Below are 19,721 nucleotides of genomic sequence, written 5' to 3'. Positions count from 1 at the left end.
CCAGCTGCGGCTGTCAGGGTCACTAGCACCAACTCTCACCCAAAGGCTCCGAACTGGCTGCCCGTTTGCCCTCCATGTCCCCTCCTGTGCCAGGGGAGCACCGGCAGGGAGCGTAGCCAACCCAACCAAAACGCCCACAGCACCTCGTAAAGTATCTGCAACCCTGATGCCAGCTGCCCTGCAGCCCCAGAGAGGACAGGTCATTAGCCCTGGCTTCGCAGAGGGAGCCTTAACCTTATGGTGCCACAACTACCCAAAGGGGCCCCTCATTCTGGGTGCCAGTCCCCAGGGTTTGGGCACCACGGCATCGCCAGCTCATCTGGACAATTTTGGCTGAAGTGACTGATCCCAGGTTGCAGAGGGAGCCTGTGGCAAGACTCAATAGAACGAGGAGCGCTGCCCAGAGACAGTCTCCAGGGAGCTGCACGGCCAGGACCGGATACGGCAGGGCAGTGGGGAAAAGCAGCGCCTGGTCTTTTGGAGTCCACGGTGATCCGCTCACATCCTGAACCACGAGACTCATGTGCTAAACTACTCTCTCTCCAGTCCCCCCAGCTGGCCTCCTGCAGCAAGGAGTGCCACAGGTGCGGGACAGCGTCCTCTCCCGCCACTCCGCCTCATCAGATTAGTTGCATGAGACCCACTGCAAAGCCACAGCCCCTGGCGCACTGTGATTCAGAACCAGTCCAACCCAGCCCCGCACCCTCTGCAGGGTGGGCAGCAGCAGCCTTAAGGTGCAGTCCCTGCACAGAGCTGGCTGCCCCGTGTGCGGTATCTGGCTGGCTCTGAGCCCACAAATTCCCTGGACAGGAGGAACAGCCTCTCTCAGACCCAGCGTGTCTACTTAAGGCAGCAGAAGACAGACCATCACCCTCTTGGCTGGGGAGTTCCCTGCACCGGCCAGGCTAGAGCGGGTGCACCCTGGAGCGGACGCCCTGCAGAGGGACCGAACCAGCTCACTGAGCACCATGGACATGCAGGGCATGGGGTGAGTCCCAGGGGGCCCCTGCACTTGGCAGGGCTAGAGCGGCTGGCACCCGCAGGTGACCCCTGGGCATGCCCAGCCCCCTGCTGCACAGGGAAGGGGGAAGAGAAGACAGCACCTTCTGCCGGAGCAGCTTGCTGCGCACTCGGCCCCACAGCTTGGCTCCCGTGTTGGAGGGGCGCTTGCTCCTGGGCTCCTCCAGCCTCTCCAGGCAGCAGTGGTCCAAGTGCTCGCACACTGAGCTCAGCTTACAGTCCGGCTGCACTAAGACCTCCGTCATCTTGGGCTCCCCGCTCCCCTGCGGCGTGGGACAGAAATCCTCCTCCCCGGCACCTCCTAGAGCCCAGCCCCTGCCAGCCGGCTCAGCGGTGCCCAGGAGAGCCCATCCCGCGCAGAGCCCCAGCCAGCAGCCCAGCGCAGAGCAGCACAATAGACAGGCACAGCTCCGGCTCGCTGCGAGGATAGGGCTCCCGCTGGCTCCCTAAGAGCAGCCCTCCCCCTCCGAGGAAGTGACTCGAAGGCAGGCTCCCCCCACTCCCTTTAACTCCTTCCCTGCCGCTCCTGCCAGGAGCCTGGCATAGCCGCTGGCACAGCCCGGCTACCCCGTTAACTCCTTCCCTGCTGATCCCCCGGAGCCAGCGACCCGCACAGCACAGCGGCCTCGGTTCCTCCCGTCCTCCCTTGGCGTTTACAGAGGGGATCTGCCCCAGGCCCCAGGCAGCAAAGGGACTGAACCCCAGGCTCCAACCACTAGACATGCTGCCCATTGTGTCACCGTCTCTCTCGGGCAGAACGCACAGGGCTTTCGCTTCACACCTGGCCGGACGCATGCTGGCTAGCACACCCGAGACAGGCACAATTAACCCTTTACATCCTGTGCACCAAGGCAGTGCTGTAATTCAGGAGCAGGGCATGGGTGCTCCTGTGACCCCCTCTAACATCTCACCCTATGCCGCAGCCAGGTGGGGAGCGGTGGGCAGCACTGCCCTCCAGCCCCAGAGAGTGGGCACTCTGGTCTCCTTGCACCAATCAGGAGCTGCCCTTCTCCCGCCTGGCTTTGCTTCGAACATTCTCCACCAGAGAAGCGGATGCCATTATGCGAGGGGCTCCTCCATCCCTTGGCTCGTCGTCACCCAGGTCTGCCCGGCTGCAGCACAGACGCAACGGCAGGCCGTGCACAGGCCCCAAGAGCTCTCTGAACCCCCCCACACCCCCAAACTGGGAAGGGGCACAGACACGGACCCTCCGTGCTGGCAGCCCTTGCTCTGGATTTCCCACGCAGTCAGTCGGCCGAGCCGAGATGTCACATCCCAGATTGCGGGGGGGCCCCCGGGGACCGGCAGCAAATACCAGCGCCTTTCACATGACATACAGGAAACGGAGTCATTAGCAAAGTGTCACAAGCCAGAGTGACCCCCCTCCAACAGGAGCTGCCCCCAGCCTCAGCGCACGCTGCTGGGAATCTGGGCAGCAGCCGGAAAGTAGCCCCCGAGTAAGGATGTGCGTCCTAGTGTGGTAATGCCGAAGCGGGATGGGGACGCCACCATGCCAGGCACTGTCCAGCCATGGCAAGATGGTCCCTGCCCCAGAGAGCCGAGTAGCCATTTCAGCGCCCGGGGAGTGGCATTTTTCCCAGTGCCAGCCAGGAGGTGCTTCGATCAGCACACAGCAGTCTGCCGCTTCCATAGGGCTAGTGCGACGCCAGGCAACACCAGGTTAGCCCCAGAGCGGAGGAGCATGGGGGGCAGGTACAAAACCCAGCATCCCCAGCAATGCCTTCCAGACCTGCCCCACGTGGCTGGGCTGCTCCCTAAGCAGAGGGAAGGGAAGCTCCAAAGAGGCTGGCCCTGCCCTTGGTGAATGAACAGCCCAGGCTCCGAGTGGGTTCAGCTGCTGGGGTCTCTTCTTGCCTGACTCGGGTCTTGGCTAGGTGGCTTTTAAGCCACCCCAGTGAGGGATGCGATGGCCCCAGCACAGCTACAGGGGAGGCTGAGCGCCACCCCAGACAGTGGCTCTGCCAGCAGCATCGGAGAGACGGCCGGGTGGGGAGTGTCGCTTCTCTCCCTCCCCCCAGCCCGGGGCTTGTGTGGCTTGGAAGCCTCGGAGCGCTTTGTCTGCTCCTCCCCAGGGCTGATTCAAGACAGCAGCTTGGCTGGAAGCTGGCCAGAGCCCAGGGTACAAGAGCCCACGTGCTCGAGGCCAGCAGCTTCCGCCACGCCTCCGCAGGGAGAAAGACAGATGCAGCCAGCCAAGCTGCCTCTCCCGCCCAGCCCAGACACGTGTGCATCCAATGCATGGAGCCCAGGGCTGGCCTCAGCTGCTGGGGAACTTGGGGAGCCCCTCCCCATTAACTCAGCTGAGGGCTTAGCAGTGAGTGCCCCCCGGCTCCAGGGACTGTCCTGGTGACTGGTTACTGACCGTGCGAGTCCCACGCACGGCCTGTGTAATGGGGCAGGGCGAACTCTGTCTGGGGCACCCCCAGACGCAGTGCCTTCACCAGGGCCTGGGCACACCCTGCACCCAGCTGGCTGGCAGGGCTCCCAAACAGCAAGGGCCCCCTTTTGCTCAAGCTCTGTCGGGAAGCGGTGAAGCACATCACTCGCTGGCCGGAGCCCCCGAAGAGCCAACAGATGTTCCTTCCTCCCTCCCTCCAGCACACCAGGAGCACGGGCCAGGCCAGCTGAGCTCATTCTGGGCCACAGCCACAGGCCCCCTCATGTCCGCCAGAGCCTGGGTGCCTCCCCCCGTTAACAGCCCCCTGCGCAGGGGGCAGCGTTCCCTAGAGGAGAGCACGGGGCAGCTAGAAACTGAGCCGCGATGGCAAGTGGCTACTGAGTAACACTGCCTGCCCTGCTGCCCGCGGGGGCAGGCGAACACGTCCACACAGCCACGTGCCTGGCACACCTGCCCCACAGAGCCCGAGACTCGGGAGCAAGGAGACCACCCGCTAGTTTCCGCCTCGAAGGTGATGCAGGAGCCAAGCGCACAGCTGGGGACCCACATGCAGGGCTGGCTGACCCCCACCCTGCCTACGGTGGAAGGCCCCGAGGAACTGCTCTATGGCCCCGACTCTGACCTCCCTGGGCTTGGCCCAGCTGCCCGCATGGGGTCAGTCAGGGGTGGGGCATGGAGCTGGGGCCAGAAGCAGAGGGCCTGTTCCCAGGGTTCTTCCCCCGCAGGGGGAGCGTGGGGCACCCTATGCCTCATGGAGCCAGGCCGGAGCTCCCGGGCAGGGTCCGGGTGCCCTGCACCCACTACCCGGGGACCATGGCAGGGCAGGAGCAGAGTCCTGGCCCCAGGGAGATGCAAAGGGAAGTGGCTTCACGCCCGCCGCACAAGGCACTTGTGACCAAGGGAACCTCCCCCCGCCCCAGCTCAGCCTGGGGGGGCTCCACGGCTGGGGAGGCTTCCCCCTCCCCAAGCTCACGCAGCAGAGGGGAGGGAGCGACTCTGGCTCAGGCAGTTGCCTCCAGCTGCCCCATCGCTGGGGAAGGGGAACGCCAGCCAGGGATGTGCTGTACCCCCAGCAACGCCCTCTGCATGGCCCCTTGCCCATCCCAGCTGCCCGGCCGGAGATGGTCAGTCTGCACTGTGTAGTCACTTGCACGGCCCGTCCGCTCAACCTTGCAGTGCTGGACACCTGCCTGCCGACCCTCACCAGAGCTGCCCACGTCCCCACAGCTTGGCACAACTCCACCCGCCCCCCAGAGCCAGAATACGGGGGGGGGGCTGCATTGGGCAGGGAGTGCAGAGCTTGGAGTTTGTCCAGAACCCACCCACAACATGCAATGCACCTGCTCCAGCTGCCAGCCTCTGCTCGATATTGGGGTGGGGAGGGGGGGAGGAGAAAACTGGCACAGAAAGGGGCTACAGGGCAGGAGTGAGGGGCACTGGCAGAGTTGGGGGTGGGGAGCCCAGGGCTGGGCTACCAGGTTGGGACTGAGGGGCACCAGCAGAGCTGCATGGGGGCAAGAAGCATTTTCAAACTCAAAATATTCCTAAAACTAGGGAGTTCCCTCCCCCACAGTCTGGCCATCTCCAGGGAGGTGGTCTGGGCTGGTGCAAGAACCCGCGATGCTCCTAACCCCATGGGGGGCTGTCACAGTGCACCCCGAATCCTGGGCTGGCAGACACTGAACACGGAGTGAGCAGGCCAGGGCTGTGGGGGAGTCATCGCTTTGGACGGGAGAGAACTCCGCTTGCCTGGCTTGAGACTGCCCAGAAACAGCAGCGGGCAGGGAAGTGCCCCCTCCGAGGGTCCTGTGCTCAAACCCTTCTTCTCTTATGAAAGAGGTGCCCCCGGCTGGCTGGACGCATCTCCCCGAGCTGGCCTGGCCCGCCAGCCCCGCATGGCCCCGCTAAGCCCCAGGCCCATCCATGGAGGACGCTGAAGAAAGCTCTGCAGAGAGGAACTGCTGAGTGCCAGCGTGTCTTTGCCAGGCTCACCAGCTCTTACAGGGCCTGGGAGCTAACAGACTGGTAGGAACCGCTCAGGAAGGGATAGAGAATGTCAGAATGCCATCCTCGGAATCCACGGGATGCCCACACCTTGAATCCCATGTGCAGCCCTGGTCGCCCCAGCTCAGCCAACTGGGGCACAGAACTGGCAAAACCACAGAGGAAAGCAGCAGAAGCGTTCTGGGGTAGGGAACAAGGGCCACCTGAGGCAAGTGTAACAAGATGGGGACCGTCCAGCTTGGCAAGAGAGGTTAGGACGGGTATGCTAAAGCCAACACAGAGCTGTGAGCACAGCTCACACAGGGCTAGAAAAACCACAACTGGTGTGGAGAAAGGGTGATTTCCCCTTTCACGTACCAGGCGGCAGGCTTAACACAAACTAAGGACGTGCCTCTCCACACTACGCACTCACCTGTGCAACTCCTTGCCGAGGGATGCTGTGAAGGCCAAACACACAGCCGGGTTCATGGAGGATGGTCCATCAATGGCCATTAGCCAGGCTGGGCAGGGACACAACTCTACACTCTGGGTGTCCCTTGCTTCTGGCTGTCAGAACCTGGGGCTGGATCCCTAGATAGTTGCCCTATTCTGTTCATTCCCTCTGATGCACCTGGCCCCAGCCGCTGTTGGAAGATGGGACACTGGGCTAGCTGGACCCTTGCTCTGACCCAGTCTGGCCCTTCGATACACGTGGGGGAGGGGCTTACCAACCTGCCCTCCCCCTTGATTTTTACAGGGCAGGAGGTGGTTTGTCTCGGCCAGAAGGAATCAATTCCTGATGGATTTTGCCTGCAGGGCCTGGCGCATCCCCAGGGACAGGAGGCCCAAATGCTACATTTGCATATTGAACGATTTCCCGGCCTGATTTATGAACCCAACTGCACAAGCAGGGGCAGCAGGAGGGGGAGGGCCCAGTCCCCAGAGCAGACATCTGCTTCCCATTGCAGACTTCCCGTCTCAGAGTTTGCTCCGCAGAGGCCAGGTCGGCTAAACTATAAACACCTGGGGAGGCGGTGGCCGAGAACCAGGCCTTGAGGAGCTCGACGCAACCTCTGCTGGGTCACACCCAGCATGGAGCCCCCGGCCTGGCATAGATACAAGGCCTGCGCGGTGACCGGGTCCAGCCGGGAAAAGAGCGGGAAGCTGGGAGCAGGGGAGGGGAAGTTCAGGACTGGAGTGAGCAAGGTGCACTGGGAAAGGAGAACACAAATCCCAGGCTGGGGTGTCAGAGAGAGATACCACAGGCCCGAGAAGCTGCCTGCGGGGGGTGGCTCAAAGCCCCAAGGGGGAAGAGGCAGCCCTTGGCCTTCTGCCACAGCTGACCGCCTGCCAGCCATACCAGAGCTGGGTCCCGGGCTCTTTGGCCAGTTGTCTCCCAGGCTGGGCGGCAGTCAGCCCAGCCACCCAGAGCCACTCCCCACACGCCCAGCCTGCTCCCTCACTGGCACCAGCCGCCCCCTTCCATGCCAATCTCAGGGCACGAACTGCCATCTGACTGATGCATGAGCCATGGTCCCAGGGGACATGGCGAGGACGAACCGCTCTCCCACCCCTGCATTCTCACAGGGCCCCGCCCATCGCCTCCAGAGAGCGGCACTAAGCAGTGCCACCCGGCTGGCCTGGCCACCAGGTGCTGGGGGAGCCAGGCAGCTTTCTGAGCCCACACGGCTCTGCTCCGGGCTCCTCCTCGGCTCTCTTCCTACGCCCAAGGGTCTCTTTTGCCCAGGAGGTCCCTCCATAAGCCTGGCACACAGCAAGGTTATTCACAGCAGCCAGTGAGAGTGGGGCATGCCGTACGTGAAGACTGCCCGTCTCCCCATCATTCCTGGGCAGCAAGCCAAGCTCACCCCACACCGGATCTTCCAAAGGCACGTGAGCATGGCCCAGCCCAGGGACTCCTGCTATATGTGAGCTGCCTGGTACTAGGGCCGCAGGCTGGGCTCTCGGAGGAAGCTGGGATGGTGGCGCCAGCAGGCAGCATTCCAGGCTGGGAAGCTCTGCACTCAGGTCAGCAGAGGCTATTGCTGGGCCTCCATTAATAGCCATTACGGGAGCCACAGGGAGCCTGTGGGAAGGAAGCCTTCCCTCTTCAGGGTCTCCAGAGAGCCAGTCAGCCCCAGGGTCAGGGCCTCCAGCTGCCTGGCAAACCTGAGAGCTACCCAGAGCGCTCCTGCAGCACATGGGCTGCCAGGGGCCTTGGGGGCACATTCGAAGGCACTGGGCAGCTCCCCAGAGCTGAGTGTCCCTCCCTGGACCTGCCTCTCCCCTGCTCAGCAGGCTCCCAGTGTCAGTCATTCCCCTCCAGCTGGCTCAGGGGGATAAGGCTCCAGCAGAATCAGGTTACAGCCTGGCTCTGGGGTGGATCTATCCCCAGGGGAGAGCGGGGCCCAGACAGCCACCTCATACCCCACCCCCAAACCTTCTGACACTCCCTGAATGCTTGGGGGGCAGGAGGGGGATGCCCCAGAGGCTCAGCCGCACCAGGCTGGAGCCAAGTGGCCAAACCTCACACAGCAGGTTCAGTTTAACTGCAGCCAGGATGAAGCTGGCCAGGCAGATGGAGGGGGACACAGTGGGGGTGCAGATTGGCTTCAGGGGCCTCCTCTCAACTCTCTGGGCCCAGGGGCCTCTTGCCCATGTCTGCTCCCCGCAACTTCTGCCCCCAAGGTTCACACGGTGCAGTGCTCTTCCTCCAGAGGAGGCCAGGCTCCTGCACCTGGCCCCGCACTGGCTCCCATGTCCCTGACTGGGCTCACGTGAATCATGGATGTTGACACAAGGCTATTGCATGGCCCTGCTGTTCTCCAGACACCAGGACCCCCGGTCCTTCCTACTGACCACCCCCTGCATATTCCCAGGGTGACGCCAACAGCCCCTCACCTGCTGCTAATCCAGTTCAAAGCTGGAGAATCACATGGCACAGTGGAGCAGGGCTTTGAACTCGGTCCCTCGCCCCATCCTGCACTCCATCTGAGCTGGCTTTTGGCTCCACTCCCCCCCATTCCCGGCAGCACTGCTCCCTCCCCCAGCTCCCCAGGGGCTGGCCAGCACAGCTACTTTCCCATGGAGCAGGCAGAGTGGGGCTAATCACACAGGCCCTTTGGAGCAGCAGTCCCAGAGCACAGGGATAGGCAGCAGGGATGAGCTGGCAGGCTGGCCAGGCCACCCCCAGGCACCATGTAGTCTGCGCCATGGGGGGAGGGGGTGGAGGCGGGGGGGGGGGGAAGCCAACCCCCAGGCTTTCAAATTAACCAGGTCCCAAGCAGCTGGCTCAGGGCAGCCAGCCCCAGCTCACTGCTCCTCTGGCAGGTTTCAGGCTATGACCACACCCCCACTGCAAACATCAGGCTTAGCAGAGCTGCCAGGAGACCCAACTCCCCTTTGCCCCTGCACGGCTGAGCCAAGGCCCTGCCCCTCCCCTTGCCAGCCCTAGGAAAGCGCCGGGGAACCCCAATTGCTGCAGTGATCCACAGGCTGGGAAGAGCAGGGCCAGGGGAAGCTACTGTGCTGGACTCGTGTCTTGGGTTCTGCCCGGGAACTGGAAGCCGGCCTCCTGCCACTAGCCCAGTGGCACCCTCCCAGGGCAGCTGGCTGGCTCCCGATGAGCCGAGCGTACCCGCTGCAGCTCCGCACCACACAGAGAGGAGCTGCTTGTGCCATGCGCCACCCACCCCTGCCACGGTCACGAGGCCGATTTACTGCAGCAGGTTTGTAGGGTCCCTGCTGCCTCTGTGCGACAGGCCTGTCTGAGCAAACCTGCCCGCGCCAGGGGCTGGACACAGGGCCACTCGGCCCCTCCCCTGGCTTGGCGAGGGCCTGGAACCGGGGGTTGGGGGCTGGAAGTTACCTCCCCTCCCTGCCAGCTCCTGGGCTCCAGAGCAATTGTGCAGGCGGCTCGAACACTCAGCCCCACCTGTGGGGGGAGCACAGAGGCCTGGTGGAGCCTGATAGCTGGGTACAGATCCACTAGCACCCCGTTGCTGCTGACCCGCAACAGGACTCTACAAACGCCTGCAGGGCCTGTGAGCCGCTGATCCCTCCGGGGGCTGGCCCGGGGGCACCACCCCACCTGGGGAAGCAGTGTCGGACCATCCAGCGGCTCGGCACGAGCCCCACAAGCCCCTAACCCTGCCCAGCACAAAGTCCTTAACACAAAACCCATGAGCCCCACAAGCAGAGCCTTTACCCTGCAAGGGGAGTGCCATCCGCCAGCAACTTCATGGGTGCTATTGCTTCGACATGGGCTGTGCCCAGATAACTGGAGGGATGAACCTAGGGGCAGCTTTCCACGCTGGCCCTACAGTCCCAGCCCTGACCTAGGACCCAGCCCCCTTGCCACCTCCCAGCTCCTACAAGAGCAGAGGGGTGCTGTGGCATAGCCTGAAGGAAACCAGGGCGCAGCTCCAGCCAGCCAGTGGGGTCACCGATCCCACAGCCAAGTTCCCTTCACTGAACGCACCTCTGGCCCCTCGCCCGGGGGCCCAGTACTCATCACCACACAGGGAGACAGTCTCCATGGTAACCGGGACCCTGCCTACATCAGGGCTGAAGCCAGCACCCTCAGCTGCACCCCAGAACACCTGGGGGCACACTGGCCACTCCCCCTTTCCTGCACCTCCTGACACCCCTCCTGTGCTGAGCCAGGGGCACATCCTCGGGGATGCAGCAAAGCCCCCATCCTCCCTACCCAACCAAGAGACAGTTGCCCCGGCAACCCCGGTTGCTATAACAGCAGCGCTAGTGACTGAAGGCAGCAGCAGGAGCCAGGAAGGGCTGAGCTCTGCACGGATCGCACAGGGGGTACCCTGGGTGGGACCACGACTGTGTGGGCTCAGCCCTGGCCCCACGCCCAGACAGTGAGAGTCTTCCCCTCCCGCCAGTGCGGGCCTGGCCGATAGCTGGGCCTTAGCATCACCACAGGACCCTGCAACACCAGGGAGTAGGGCGGTGCCGCAGCGGGCAGACTGGGGAGGGTGCTCCTGAAGACCACCAGCCGGTCGCCCCACCGCTCTCAGCTGACATCCCCATTTGGCAGGGGGAGACTGACGCACAGAGGGGACAGGGCAGGGGACAGAGTCTGGAGCCCCAGCTTCTGCCCTGCCCCCAGCCAGCAAACACTCTCTGAACGCCATGGGGAGCGTCCCCTCTCATGTGGGGAGCTGCCAGCCCCCCCATTCCTCTGCATTGGCGGGCGGCACAGCCAGCTCCCACCGGGAGCATCGTTACAGCCGGGCCAGACAGGAAGGAAACAATTAGAGCCCGGGGAACCGCCCAGCACCCTAACCCAGCTTCCACACCAGCCGGGCCTCCCCTACTCCCGGCCCCTTCCGCCCCCAGAGCCGAGCACGCTTGCCAGCCAAGATCCAGCCGGGGCTGAGACGGCTTTGGAGCCAGCCCACCCGTTAGTCCACAGATAGCCCTGACCTGGCCAGATCTCCGCCCCTCAGTCTCAGGCATCGTGAGAGCCCCTGCTCGCCAGGGAGAGGGCGCCCAGCACACCTTCCATCTCAGCCTGACCCTAGGCATCCACCGGCCGGGCAGCCAGCGAGCGCCGATGGCCTCGGAGCCAGAATCCAACAGAACCGCGGTGCGCCAGACAGAGAAACAAACCCACCCACCGGATGTTCCCCGTCTGGTGGGAAGGGAAGGGAGCGGCTCTGCCAGCGACACAGCGCCCGCGGGGGAGTCCTAGCAGCACCAAGCAGATCGCAGCATGGCCTCTCCGTTTGACCATTCCCAGACGGGCAAGGGGAGGCCAGGCTCGTGCTGCTGCTGCTGCAGCCCTGAGAGCTGCTCTGGCACAGGCAGGCCAGCCCCAGGCCAGGGGGACACAGACTTTCCAGCCGCCCCGAGGCCCCCCTGCAGCCTTACCTGGACCTGCCCCTTGCCCATGATCTTATCCACAATCTCGTTGTTGTCCTTGTTGAGCTTGGTCTTGTCGTAGCACTTCTCGTAGCACAGGACGCGCAGCGACTGCGAACCTTCCAGCTCGATCTCGAACTCCTGGGGAGCGAGAGGGACAGCGCCTGAGCCAAGGAGCAGCCCTGAGATGCGCCCAGCAGGGGCCAGAGACAGCAGGGCTGGGCAATGGTGCCTGGGCCCATGTGTCTGACCGCACGGCGCTTTGGCCTCATGCGGCAGCGGCCGGGCTCTGGGGGGGCCGCGGCAGAGCTGGGGAGCCCAGAGCTGGCATAGCAGGAAGGGGAAGAACGGCCTGGGGGAGGAGAAGGAAGCCTGGGACTTGACTAGCAGGGGCATAGCTACGAGTCAGGATTGAGGGGCACCAGCGGAGCGGGGGGGTGCAGCCTAGGGCTGGAAGGGGAGTTGGGGGTGCTGTCCTTTCCCTGGCTCTAGCAGGATCCCCTCAGTCCCCTAGCAGCGAATTCACCTCATTCCACTGCGGCTCGGTCGTGTCCCGGAAAACCCTGGTCTTTGCTTTGCTGACAAAGTACCCGAAGGAGTCCACTTCCAGAGTGCAGTAGAGGTCTGGGAAAGAGGAGATGAGTCAGAGGGCTCCAGGGATTCATGCTCAGCTCACACGGGCCCTGGGCAGAGTCCCCAGTCCTTCCCCAGCCAGGGCCCAATAGGATTGGCACCACCAGGCTCCCAGGGCAGATGCCATCACGAACACAGGCAGCTCACCCTGTAGCAGGAGAGGTCTCTCCCCTTTCCAGTGGCCCTCTGCACCCCTGGGTGGGTACAGCTAGGCCCCAGGGCCAGGGCTAGGCCCCGCTCTCAGCCAGGACCCAGCAGCATGGAGCGGACACTCACTGGCAGACTGTTTGAATCCCTTGGCCGAGTGGACGATCACGTGCAGGAAGCCGTAGAGTCCCGGGGATTCGTCATCTGCGGCAGAGAGAAGCACAAGGGTACGTTAGGGCTCACAGCCCTGGCTGGCCTAGAATCTGGGCCTGTTGCTAGCCGGGCACTGGGGCTGCAGGGAGCCCTGGCCCCAGCCTTTCACCTCGGCAGTGGAGCTAGTGTCCTGGCTTGCGAGCCCGGCACCTAGCATCTCAGCCTTCACTCACCTCCCTAGCGCCCAGCCCATGCCCAGCCAGGTAGGCTGGAGCTGCAGAGGGCTGTGGGTCAGGAGTGGGGGCGGTGGGGACAGAGGGGAGCATACAGGCACGTTCACTGCCAGGATAATGCAAGGCATGCTACTCCCATCCCTGCAGTGAGCAGCACCCTGCTGGAGGGCTGCCCACTGCACCTGTCCCAGCCAGGATGCCCAGGCTTCAGTCACTGGGCACCTCCGGAACTGGCTTCCCAGCACCACCAGTTAAACCCACCCAGCAAGAGTCTGCAGGGCTCTCGCCCACCCAGCAAGACAGCTGCCCTGTGCCCAGATCTCTGCCACGGACACCAGCTGTGCCCCGTGTTCTCATGGGGGCCGGGGGGTAGGAGACCAGAGACTCTTACTGTGCAGCAGTGACCCCTGTGGCCATGTGAGGGGCAGGTCCACAGCCCCCATGGAGGGGGAGGGGGTTCCAGGTGGGGTGCAGCAATGGGTTCCCACAGAACGGCCAGCATGATTCCCACACCCCATCATGGGGGTACAGGCACACCATGCCAGCCTGAGCCCCCAGCAGGCAGGGCCCTCCCCTGCCAGACAGGCACGTGGTGCCATGGGGCTCTGAGCAGCTGCGTTTGCCCAGCGAGCCCGTCCCAAGCCAGGCCTGGTGCTGCTCTGCTCTCACAGCACCACCTAGTGGGCACAGACACTCCACAACCATCTGAGCCTCAGAACCACTGGGCAGGAGCCAACAGCCCTGGCATCAGAGCCCTGGGTGCTTTACAGACCCCGAGGAGGCAGAGACCGTTACCCCGAGGCCCAGCAGAGCCTGCCACAGAACCAGGAGTCCTGTCCCGCAGTGCACAACCCCCTCTGTAAGAGCCCCGCTGTTAGCCAGGACGCTGCACTTATCCCCCGCAACCTGACAGATCTTGGCTCAGAACTGAGCCGACGCCAGCAGGCAGGAGCCCAGGCAGAGAGTGGGAGCATGGGCACCACCAGGGCTGGTGGCAGCTGGCCCCACGCGCCCTCCCGTTGGAGATTTACGGTGTGTGCTCTGGCATGCACCATGGGGGAGCCAGGGAGCAGGGCCCGGCGGGAGACACTCACCGTCCTTGTTGCTGGTGACAGGGATGTTGTGGACGGTGCGCAGCTTGAAGCAGGACCCCGTGAGCACCTGCAGCTCCACCGAGCTCAGCACGAAGGCCTGGAGGTCTGTGGGATCAGAAGGGGGTGGTAAGCAGCCGCGGCCAGGGGTGCCCGTGAGCTGCCGCTGGCCTCAGGGGGCTGTGTGCACCGCAGGACCTCCCAAGGGGCGGCCCAGAAAGGCCACCGGCACGGTGGGGCCCCACGCTGGTACAGGGCGGCGGCATGCCTGGACCCCTGGCAGGAATGGCTTTGCAGCAGCGAGCACACACCCCAAGGACGTCCCCAGAGAGCCCCGAGAGACAGGCTCCTCCCGCAGGGCCTCCAGCGGCACAGGGCCTCACCCTTCTTCTGCAGCTTCTGGATGGCCTCCCTCCACTCTGACCTCTCGTAGTCCGAGGAGAGCAGGAACAGGTAGCTCTGAAAGGGACGGGACAGCGTCAGGACAGCTGAGCAAATCGAGGCCCCCGCAATGCCACAGGTACTGGGCACCCCCAGACCAGCCATGGCAGGGAGAGATCCCAGCCCGCACAGAGCAGCTCGGCCAGCCGGAGGGGAGCACAAGGGATGCTGCCCCGTGTGGTCAGCGTGCATCGCCCCACTCAGAGCCCCGGCCCCACACAGATACCCCACTCCTTCCGAGGGAGGGCAGTGCCTTTGAGGACGGCAGAGGAGCCCCACAGTGACCAGCTGAGGGAAGCAGAGTCCTGGCCAGGCCAGCTCTCCAGCCTCCTCTAGCCCCATCAGCAGCTCTCGATGAGCCCACAGCCGGTAGGCCCCTACCTTCCCGTTGCGGTTGTGGATGCGGAAGGGGATGGTGGGGGAGTTCAGGAGCAGCCAGAATTCGTTTTCAAACATCTTCTTCTTGAGGCGCTCGATGGCTCGGCTCTGCCCCTTGCCAGCTTTCTGAGGAGGGAAGAGCAAGAAGTGGGAGTCAGCCAGCACGTGGGATCCACAATCCATGCAGGAGTCCCTCTGCCTCCCCCAGCACCAGCCAGGCCAGGAGATGGGGCACAGACAGGGAGGTGCCGGGGGGCACAGCAGGCCCATGCCCTGCCCCAGGCTGGGTACTAGTTCTCAGCTTAGGGAGCTGGCCAGGGCCCAGCGGGGGGGAGGGGGGGGACACCTTCCCCCTCCACCCCCCAAGCAGAAGTAAATACAAGAGCTCCCTCTCTGGGCACGGGCGCAGCCCCCCAGTACCGCATGCCAGCGAGCCCAACCCCCCCGGCTCACCTCCTTCTGCACCTCGCTCTTGATGGCTGAGATCTTCATCTTCATGTCCTCCAGCTCGTGGTCCGGGATGGTGTGCACCTGCGGGCAGGGCTCCGACTCCTCGGGGGCCAGGAACACCAGGTCGGCCAGCGGCACGTACCACTTGCAGTCATACTGCTGGTGCTTCCTGCAGCGACACGCCCGGGTTGAGCCCATGACCCCAGCGTGCCTTGCTGTGCACAGAGCAGCCAGGCCAGGAGCCCCAGGCCAGGAGCCCCAGAGCACCCAACACGCCCCTGCCCCTTGCAGGTCTACCCCCCGCCCAGGCATAGACTATCCCTCGGCCCAGCCCCAGGGCCCCTGCTCCAGGCAGCAGGGCATGTGGCACTGACCCCCGCAGCATGGGCCTCCCCAGCACTTGGGGGGTGCTGCCCCCTCCTCAGCCGTCTCCCCCCCGCCCAGGGTGGCACCCGCCTTACCCCACGGCGGTCTTCTTCAGTTTGGCGCAGAGGACGACGTCGGTGAAGAGGAAGACGTGGCGCAGCTTCCGCGAGCCCTCGGACAGCTCCACCAGGAAGCCATCCTTCACCAGCTGCCGCGTCTGGGAGAGAGCGGGGCCTGCCGTGAGGAGAGGCTGGAGGCCGGGACCCTCAGCCCGCGCACAGGCCAGATGGCACGTGGGGGCAGCCAGGCCTCCAAGCTCCCCAGAGGAGGCAGCCCTGCCATCGGCCACTCATGGCTAGTGTGTGTGAGCTACAAAACCCAGTTGGCCTGGGGACAGACGGCGCCCCAAGGAGGGGCCCTGTGGGGCTGGCTGGGCTCAGACCAGAGAGAAGAGCAGCACCAGACCCTGGACCTGGGCTGCAGCTGGAGGGTCTCTTCCCAAGAGCCAGCTAAGAGCCCAGTGTTTCCCCAGCAGGGCAGGGATAAAGGGCAGCCCAGACACAGAGAGGTCAGGCTGAAGCCAGCCCCATTGCTGCAGTGGGGAGGGCCCACACAAGACATGAAGGGCCCCAACAGCCACGGCTAGGCTGGGCCAGCTCATGGATCATACCATCAGCTGGTGAACCCTCCCACCCCACCCCAGCCACTCCACCCCCTTAATGGGACCTAGAGAGGTTCCTGTACCACGCCTGGTGGGGGGGAAGCCTTCAAAAGCCTCCCAGCCCCCCCTCTCCCAGTAATCAGAGATGCCAGCTGGGTTCCTGTTTGGCAACTGCTTGGTCCCTCAAGCCACGGCCCCAGAGGGCGGCCCTGCCCACGGACTGGGCCCCTGCCCAGCGTACCATGGTGCATGAGGGGGCTTGCTGGAAGACAACCCCAGCTCGGCCCTCCCACCATGGGTCCCAGTCACCTGGCAATCCGGTTCAGGCACGGACCGGACCAGCCCCCACCACAGACCGCATGCAGGGCTCTCACCCCAGAACCCAGGTCCCTCACAGAGCACGTGCCCCAACACACCACTAAGGTCTGGGGCCAGCCAGCTGAGCTAGCAGGCCCCAGGGCAACACTCCCGACCTGGCTCGGTGGGGGGGGCCAGGCACATCTCCCTACTTCTCCATGGGCCAGACTGTCTCCTGCAGCCAGCCTTCATTCCAGTGGCTGGGCAGAAGTGGCTTTGCTGCTAACACACCAGGAGAGTCGGAGGCAGCTCACCCCAGCAGCCCTGCCTCACCTCTCCCTTCGGTGTGGTGACTGCTGTCCTCCGCGGGTCAATGTCCTCATTGATACTGGACAGGAAGTTCTGGGAGATGCGGAGGGCATCCTGCAGCAGCGGGTAGTCGGGGTGGTCAGCTGGCGTGTGTTTGAGAAGGTCCTGGAACGGAGCGGGTGCTCGTGAGCAAGCCAAGGCAGAACCAGCGAGCCCCCCGCCGTGGGGGTGGACAGACTGCGGCAGGTTAGCTGCTAGGGCAGCACTGGGCCCCCAACCAAGCTCCGCTCCAAGTCAGAGCCCACTGTCTAGAGACCCAGCAGCATTAGGAGCTTGGAGCAAGGCCTGCCATCCTGGCCACGAGGGGTTAGTCTGCCATAGCTTCCTGCTCCCTCCCCTGCAGGACTAACCCTCCAGGTGCAAAGACCACCCACCTCGGAGCAGGTTGTTCCTGGACAGTGTCCCCAGCAGGGACAGAGGGAAGGAAAGGGATCCCCAGGGTGCCGTGCCCCAGCACGCTCCGGGGGTGGTGGTGGGGAACAGCAGCACAGGCTGCTGATCCAAGCAGTGGGTCCAGACACAGGGGAGCCTGGCACATCCTGTGCCAGACAGACGAAGGAAGCAGAGGAAGCAGGACGTGAGCACAGCCTGGCACAGGTGCCCCCCTGAGAGCTGGGGCAGTGCCAAGTGGGGCCTTGGAATGTGTTCCCCTGGCATGGCCCCCATGCTAGGACTCTGGTGGGTGGGGCTGGCAGGAAGTGGCGGTGGCCGTGCGTGGGCAGGGGGTGTCCCCAGGGGCAAGCCGGAGCCATACTCACATGCAGTACCAAGGTGCTCCGCGTCACACGGTCGATGGGCTTGTACAGCAGCGCTGTGGGGGAGAGGCGCCAGCATCAGAAAGGGGCTGCCCCAGCTCAGCCCCATCCCAGCCCCTCGCTAGGCAGCTGAGCAAGGCAGCTCCCCCCACATCCACACATGGGGTCTCCAACCATCAGCAGTTCCAAGCCCCTGGCCTGGCCAGGCCAGCACTTCACAGCCCACCCCAGTCACTTGCTCAGATGGCCACGTGTGTCCGCACAGAGCGAGCCATTGGCTGCAGCAAACCTGGGGGCATCCAGATGGGTTCACACCTGGCCGTGCGAGTCTCTGCATGGGTCCCAGGGGCTGGGCCACGCCCTGTGCCCGGGACAGTTTCGATTCCCTGGCAGGCTGGAATTCCTAGTGCCACCGGCTGGGAATGTGGTGCGGGGGCCAGGATCTGGGAAGACACTCGAATCAGACTCAGCTCAGCCCAGGGCCGTGAGTTTCCCCGCACACTGACCCACCAGCGCACCTCAGTGCTGACCCCGCAGCCCCTGCTGTGTCGCTCCACCCCGCGCCAGGGGGCTGCAGCAAGGGACAGGGAGGGTACCCGGCACTGGCTTCGCCTGTATTACCAGGGAACGCCACCACCAGGGCTAGGCATTGTGAGCCCAGCCTGCTTCCTGTTCTCGCTTCTCCCCCATCAGTTTCCCCTTTTTCAGTCTGCTTCGCTCTCCACACGCAGACCTTGTCCCAGCTGAACCCTGCCGCCCCCGAACCGACAGAGCCATGCCAGCCACGTCCCGAGCACGGAGCCAGCCTTGGACGTGGGGTCCGGCTGCGAAACTCGGCCAGGGGAACCTTGGCCTTTTACAACAGTCCTGTTCTCCCTGGAGCTGACAAACCGCCCTGGGCACTCTGTGGCCCCCAATCCACGCCACCTCCAGGAGGTCCAGGTCCTTTTGGTTACCACACCGGCCCTGGAGCTCCCCCGCCAGCGGCTCTGGTTCCCTCTCTCCGAGACCCACCAGACTTGGGGGGAAAACTGACTGACCCAGCAGAGTTCCCACAGTTACCAGCAGCATGCTGGCTCGTGGGACCCCACATGTTTCCAGACACAACGGGATGGTGCAGGCAGCTGCTACCCCTGACTTATGGGGAGGCTCAAGCCGGACCCGACTCCAAAGGGGAAGGTGGGGAACTGCCCCTGCAACCTGCACACCCCTTTGGGGCTCAGCATTCATTGGAGATGAAGAGCTTGATCTTCCCCACACTGTGTGAGGGCCCAGGAGGGCTCCAAACCCTTGTGCCTTTCACTCTTAGCAGAAGGAATGTGCGCACGCGACTCCCACAAACCCCTCCCATCCCCTTCCCAGCCCAGCCTGGCAGGTGACTTGCATGACTCCCTAGTCTATTTATACCCTGAGCAGATGTAACTGCATTCTCCCTTCCCTTCAAACCACTTTTCCTGGCCCAAAGCCTGTGAGAACACACTTGGAGCTGCCCGAGGAGAAGGAAACCTGCTCCCCTTTCCTGAAGCACTAGGACTCAGGCATCCGACCAGCCGGTGGGGTAGCCGGGGGGGGGGGGGGGGGGGCGCTCAGGTCTGGGCCAGCACACGGCTGCTCTCGGCCCTGGGACAAGGACTCCACGTCGGGTAAGCGTGATGAGGTGCTGGCCCCTCCCAGGCAGCTGTGCCCCCACCTCTGCAACAGCAGGAAGCCAGAGCAGGTGTGTGTGTGGGGGGTATCGTGCACACACCCAGCAAGGCACCCCCCACCCCAAATATACCCCCTCCCCCCACTGGCTGGGGGAAACAAGGGCCAAGAGCTAGGGGCAAGTGGCTCATCTCCCCTGGACTCTCTACATGCCGAGTGGCACATTAAAGCCCCCGCTGGCCCAGCCACTCCCCTCCCAGCCTCCCACAGTCAGCGGCAAGAATGGACCCATCTGTTGTCACTTGCTGCTCCAGCCCCTCCATTGGCGGTGATCTGGGAGGGGTGTGTACGGTGTCCACCACCCAAAGGAAAGAGCGCCAGGCCCAGCAGGAGCCAGATCCTAACCAGGAGCAGGACAGGTACCACGCCCCCCTGCAGTCAGAGCACCCACTGCCAGCCCCGCTCGGCACTAGCCCCAGGTGAAGGTCAGACGTTCACGGCTCACATGCCAGCTGGGACAGCCCAAGCCAAGCCAATGAGACCTGCCCAGCCTGGCACAGACCCACCCCGCTGTGCGAGGGTGCCATGGGACCCTCCCCAACTCCTTCCCTCCACCTCGCCAGCCCCTCGGGCTCAGTGATGATTTCACATGCCTGACAGAGGGTGTCTGGCTTCTCCCCGACACCCCCAGAAGCTCATCCTCCCCTGGCTGCTGCCGCTCCCAGGAACAAGGCTGCACATGCCCTGGCAGAGCACAATCAACGTGGCCCTTCACCGCCCGGAACAAAGAAACTACCA

At 64.1% G+C, this 19,721-nt stretch overlaps 1 protein-coding gene across 6 annotated transcripts in view; it reads right to left on the bottom strand.

Annotated features, from left to right (window-relative positions):
• The window catches only part of ABR (ABR activator of RhoGEF and GTPase), a 103,610-nt gene that overhangs the window by 17,363 nt on the left and 66,526 nt on the right, over window positions 1–19,721 (bottom strand). For 5 of the 6 annotated variants that reach the window (XM_073315149.2, XM_073315150.2, XM_073315152.2 and 2 more), the window contains 10 exons: window positions 17,283–17,335; window positions 16,489–16,629; window positions 15,293–15,414; window positions 14,835–15,000; window positions 14,385–14,507; window positions 13,946–14,021; window positions 13,566–13,670; window positions 12,215–12,289; window positions 11,832–11,929; window positions 11,315–11,446 (listed from right to left, as the gene is read on the bottom strand). In XM_073315149.2, coding sequence (XP_073171250.1) covers window positions 11,315–11,446; window positions 11,832–11,929; window positions 12,215–12,289; window positions 13,566–13,670; window positions 13,946–14,021; window positions 14,385–14,507; window positions 14,835–15,000; window positions 15,293–15,414; window positions 16,489–16,629; window positions 17,283–17,335 — 1,091 coding nt within the window. Of the gene's footprint in view, window positions 1–1,103; window positions 1,433–11,314; window positions 11,447–11,831; window positions 11,930–12,214; window positions 12,290–13,565; window positions 13,671–13,945; window positions 14,022–14,384; window positions 14,508–14,834; window positions 15,001–15,292; window positions 15,415–16,488; window positions 16,630–17,282; window positions 17,336–19,721 lie in introns of those variants that run through there. The other variant, XM_073315154.2, reaches the window with a different exon arrangement.

Source organism: Lepidochelys kempii, chromosome 17, assembly GCF_965140285.1.
Source record: "Lepidochelys kempii isolate rLepKem1 chromosome 17, rLepKem1.hap1, whole genome shotgun sequence".
NCBI lineage: Eukaryota > Metazoa > Chordata > Testudines > Cheloniidae > Lepidochelys > Lepidochelys kempii.
This window is presented reverse-complemented; position numbering and strand designations above follow the sequence as displayed.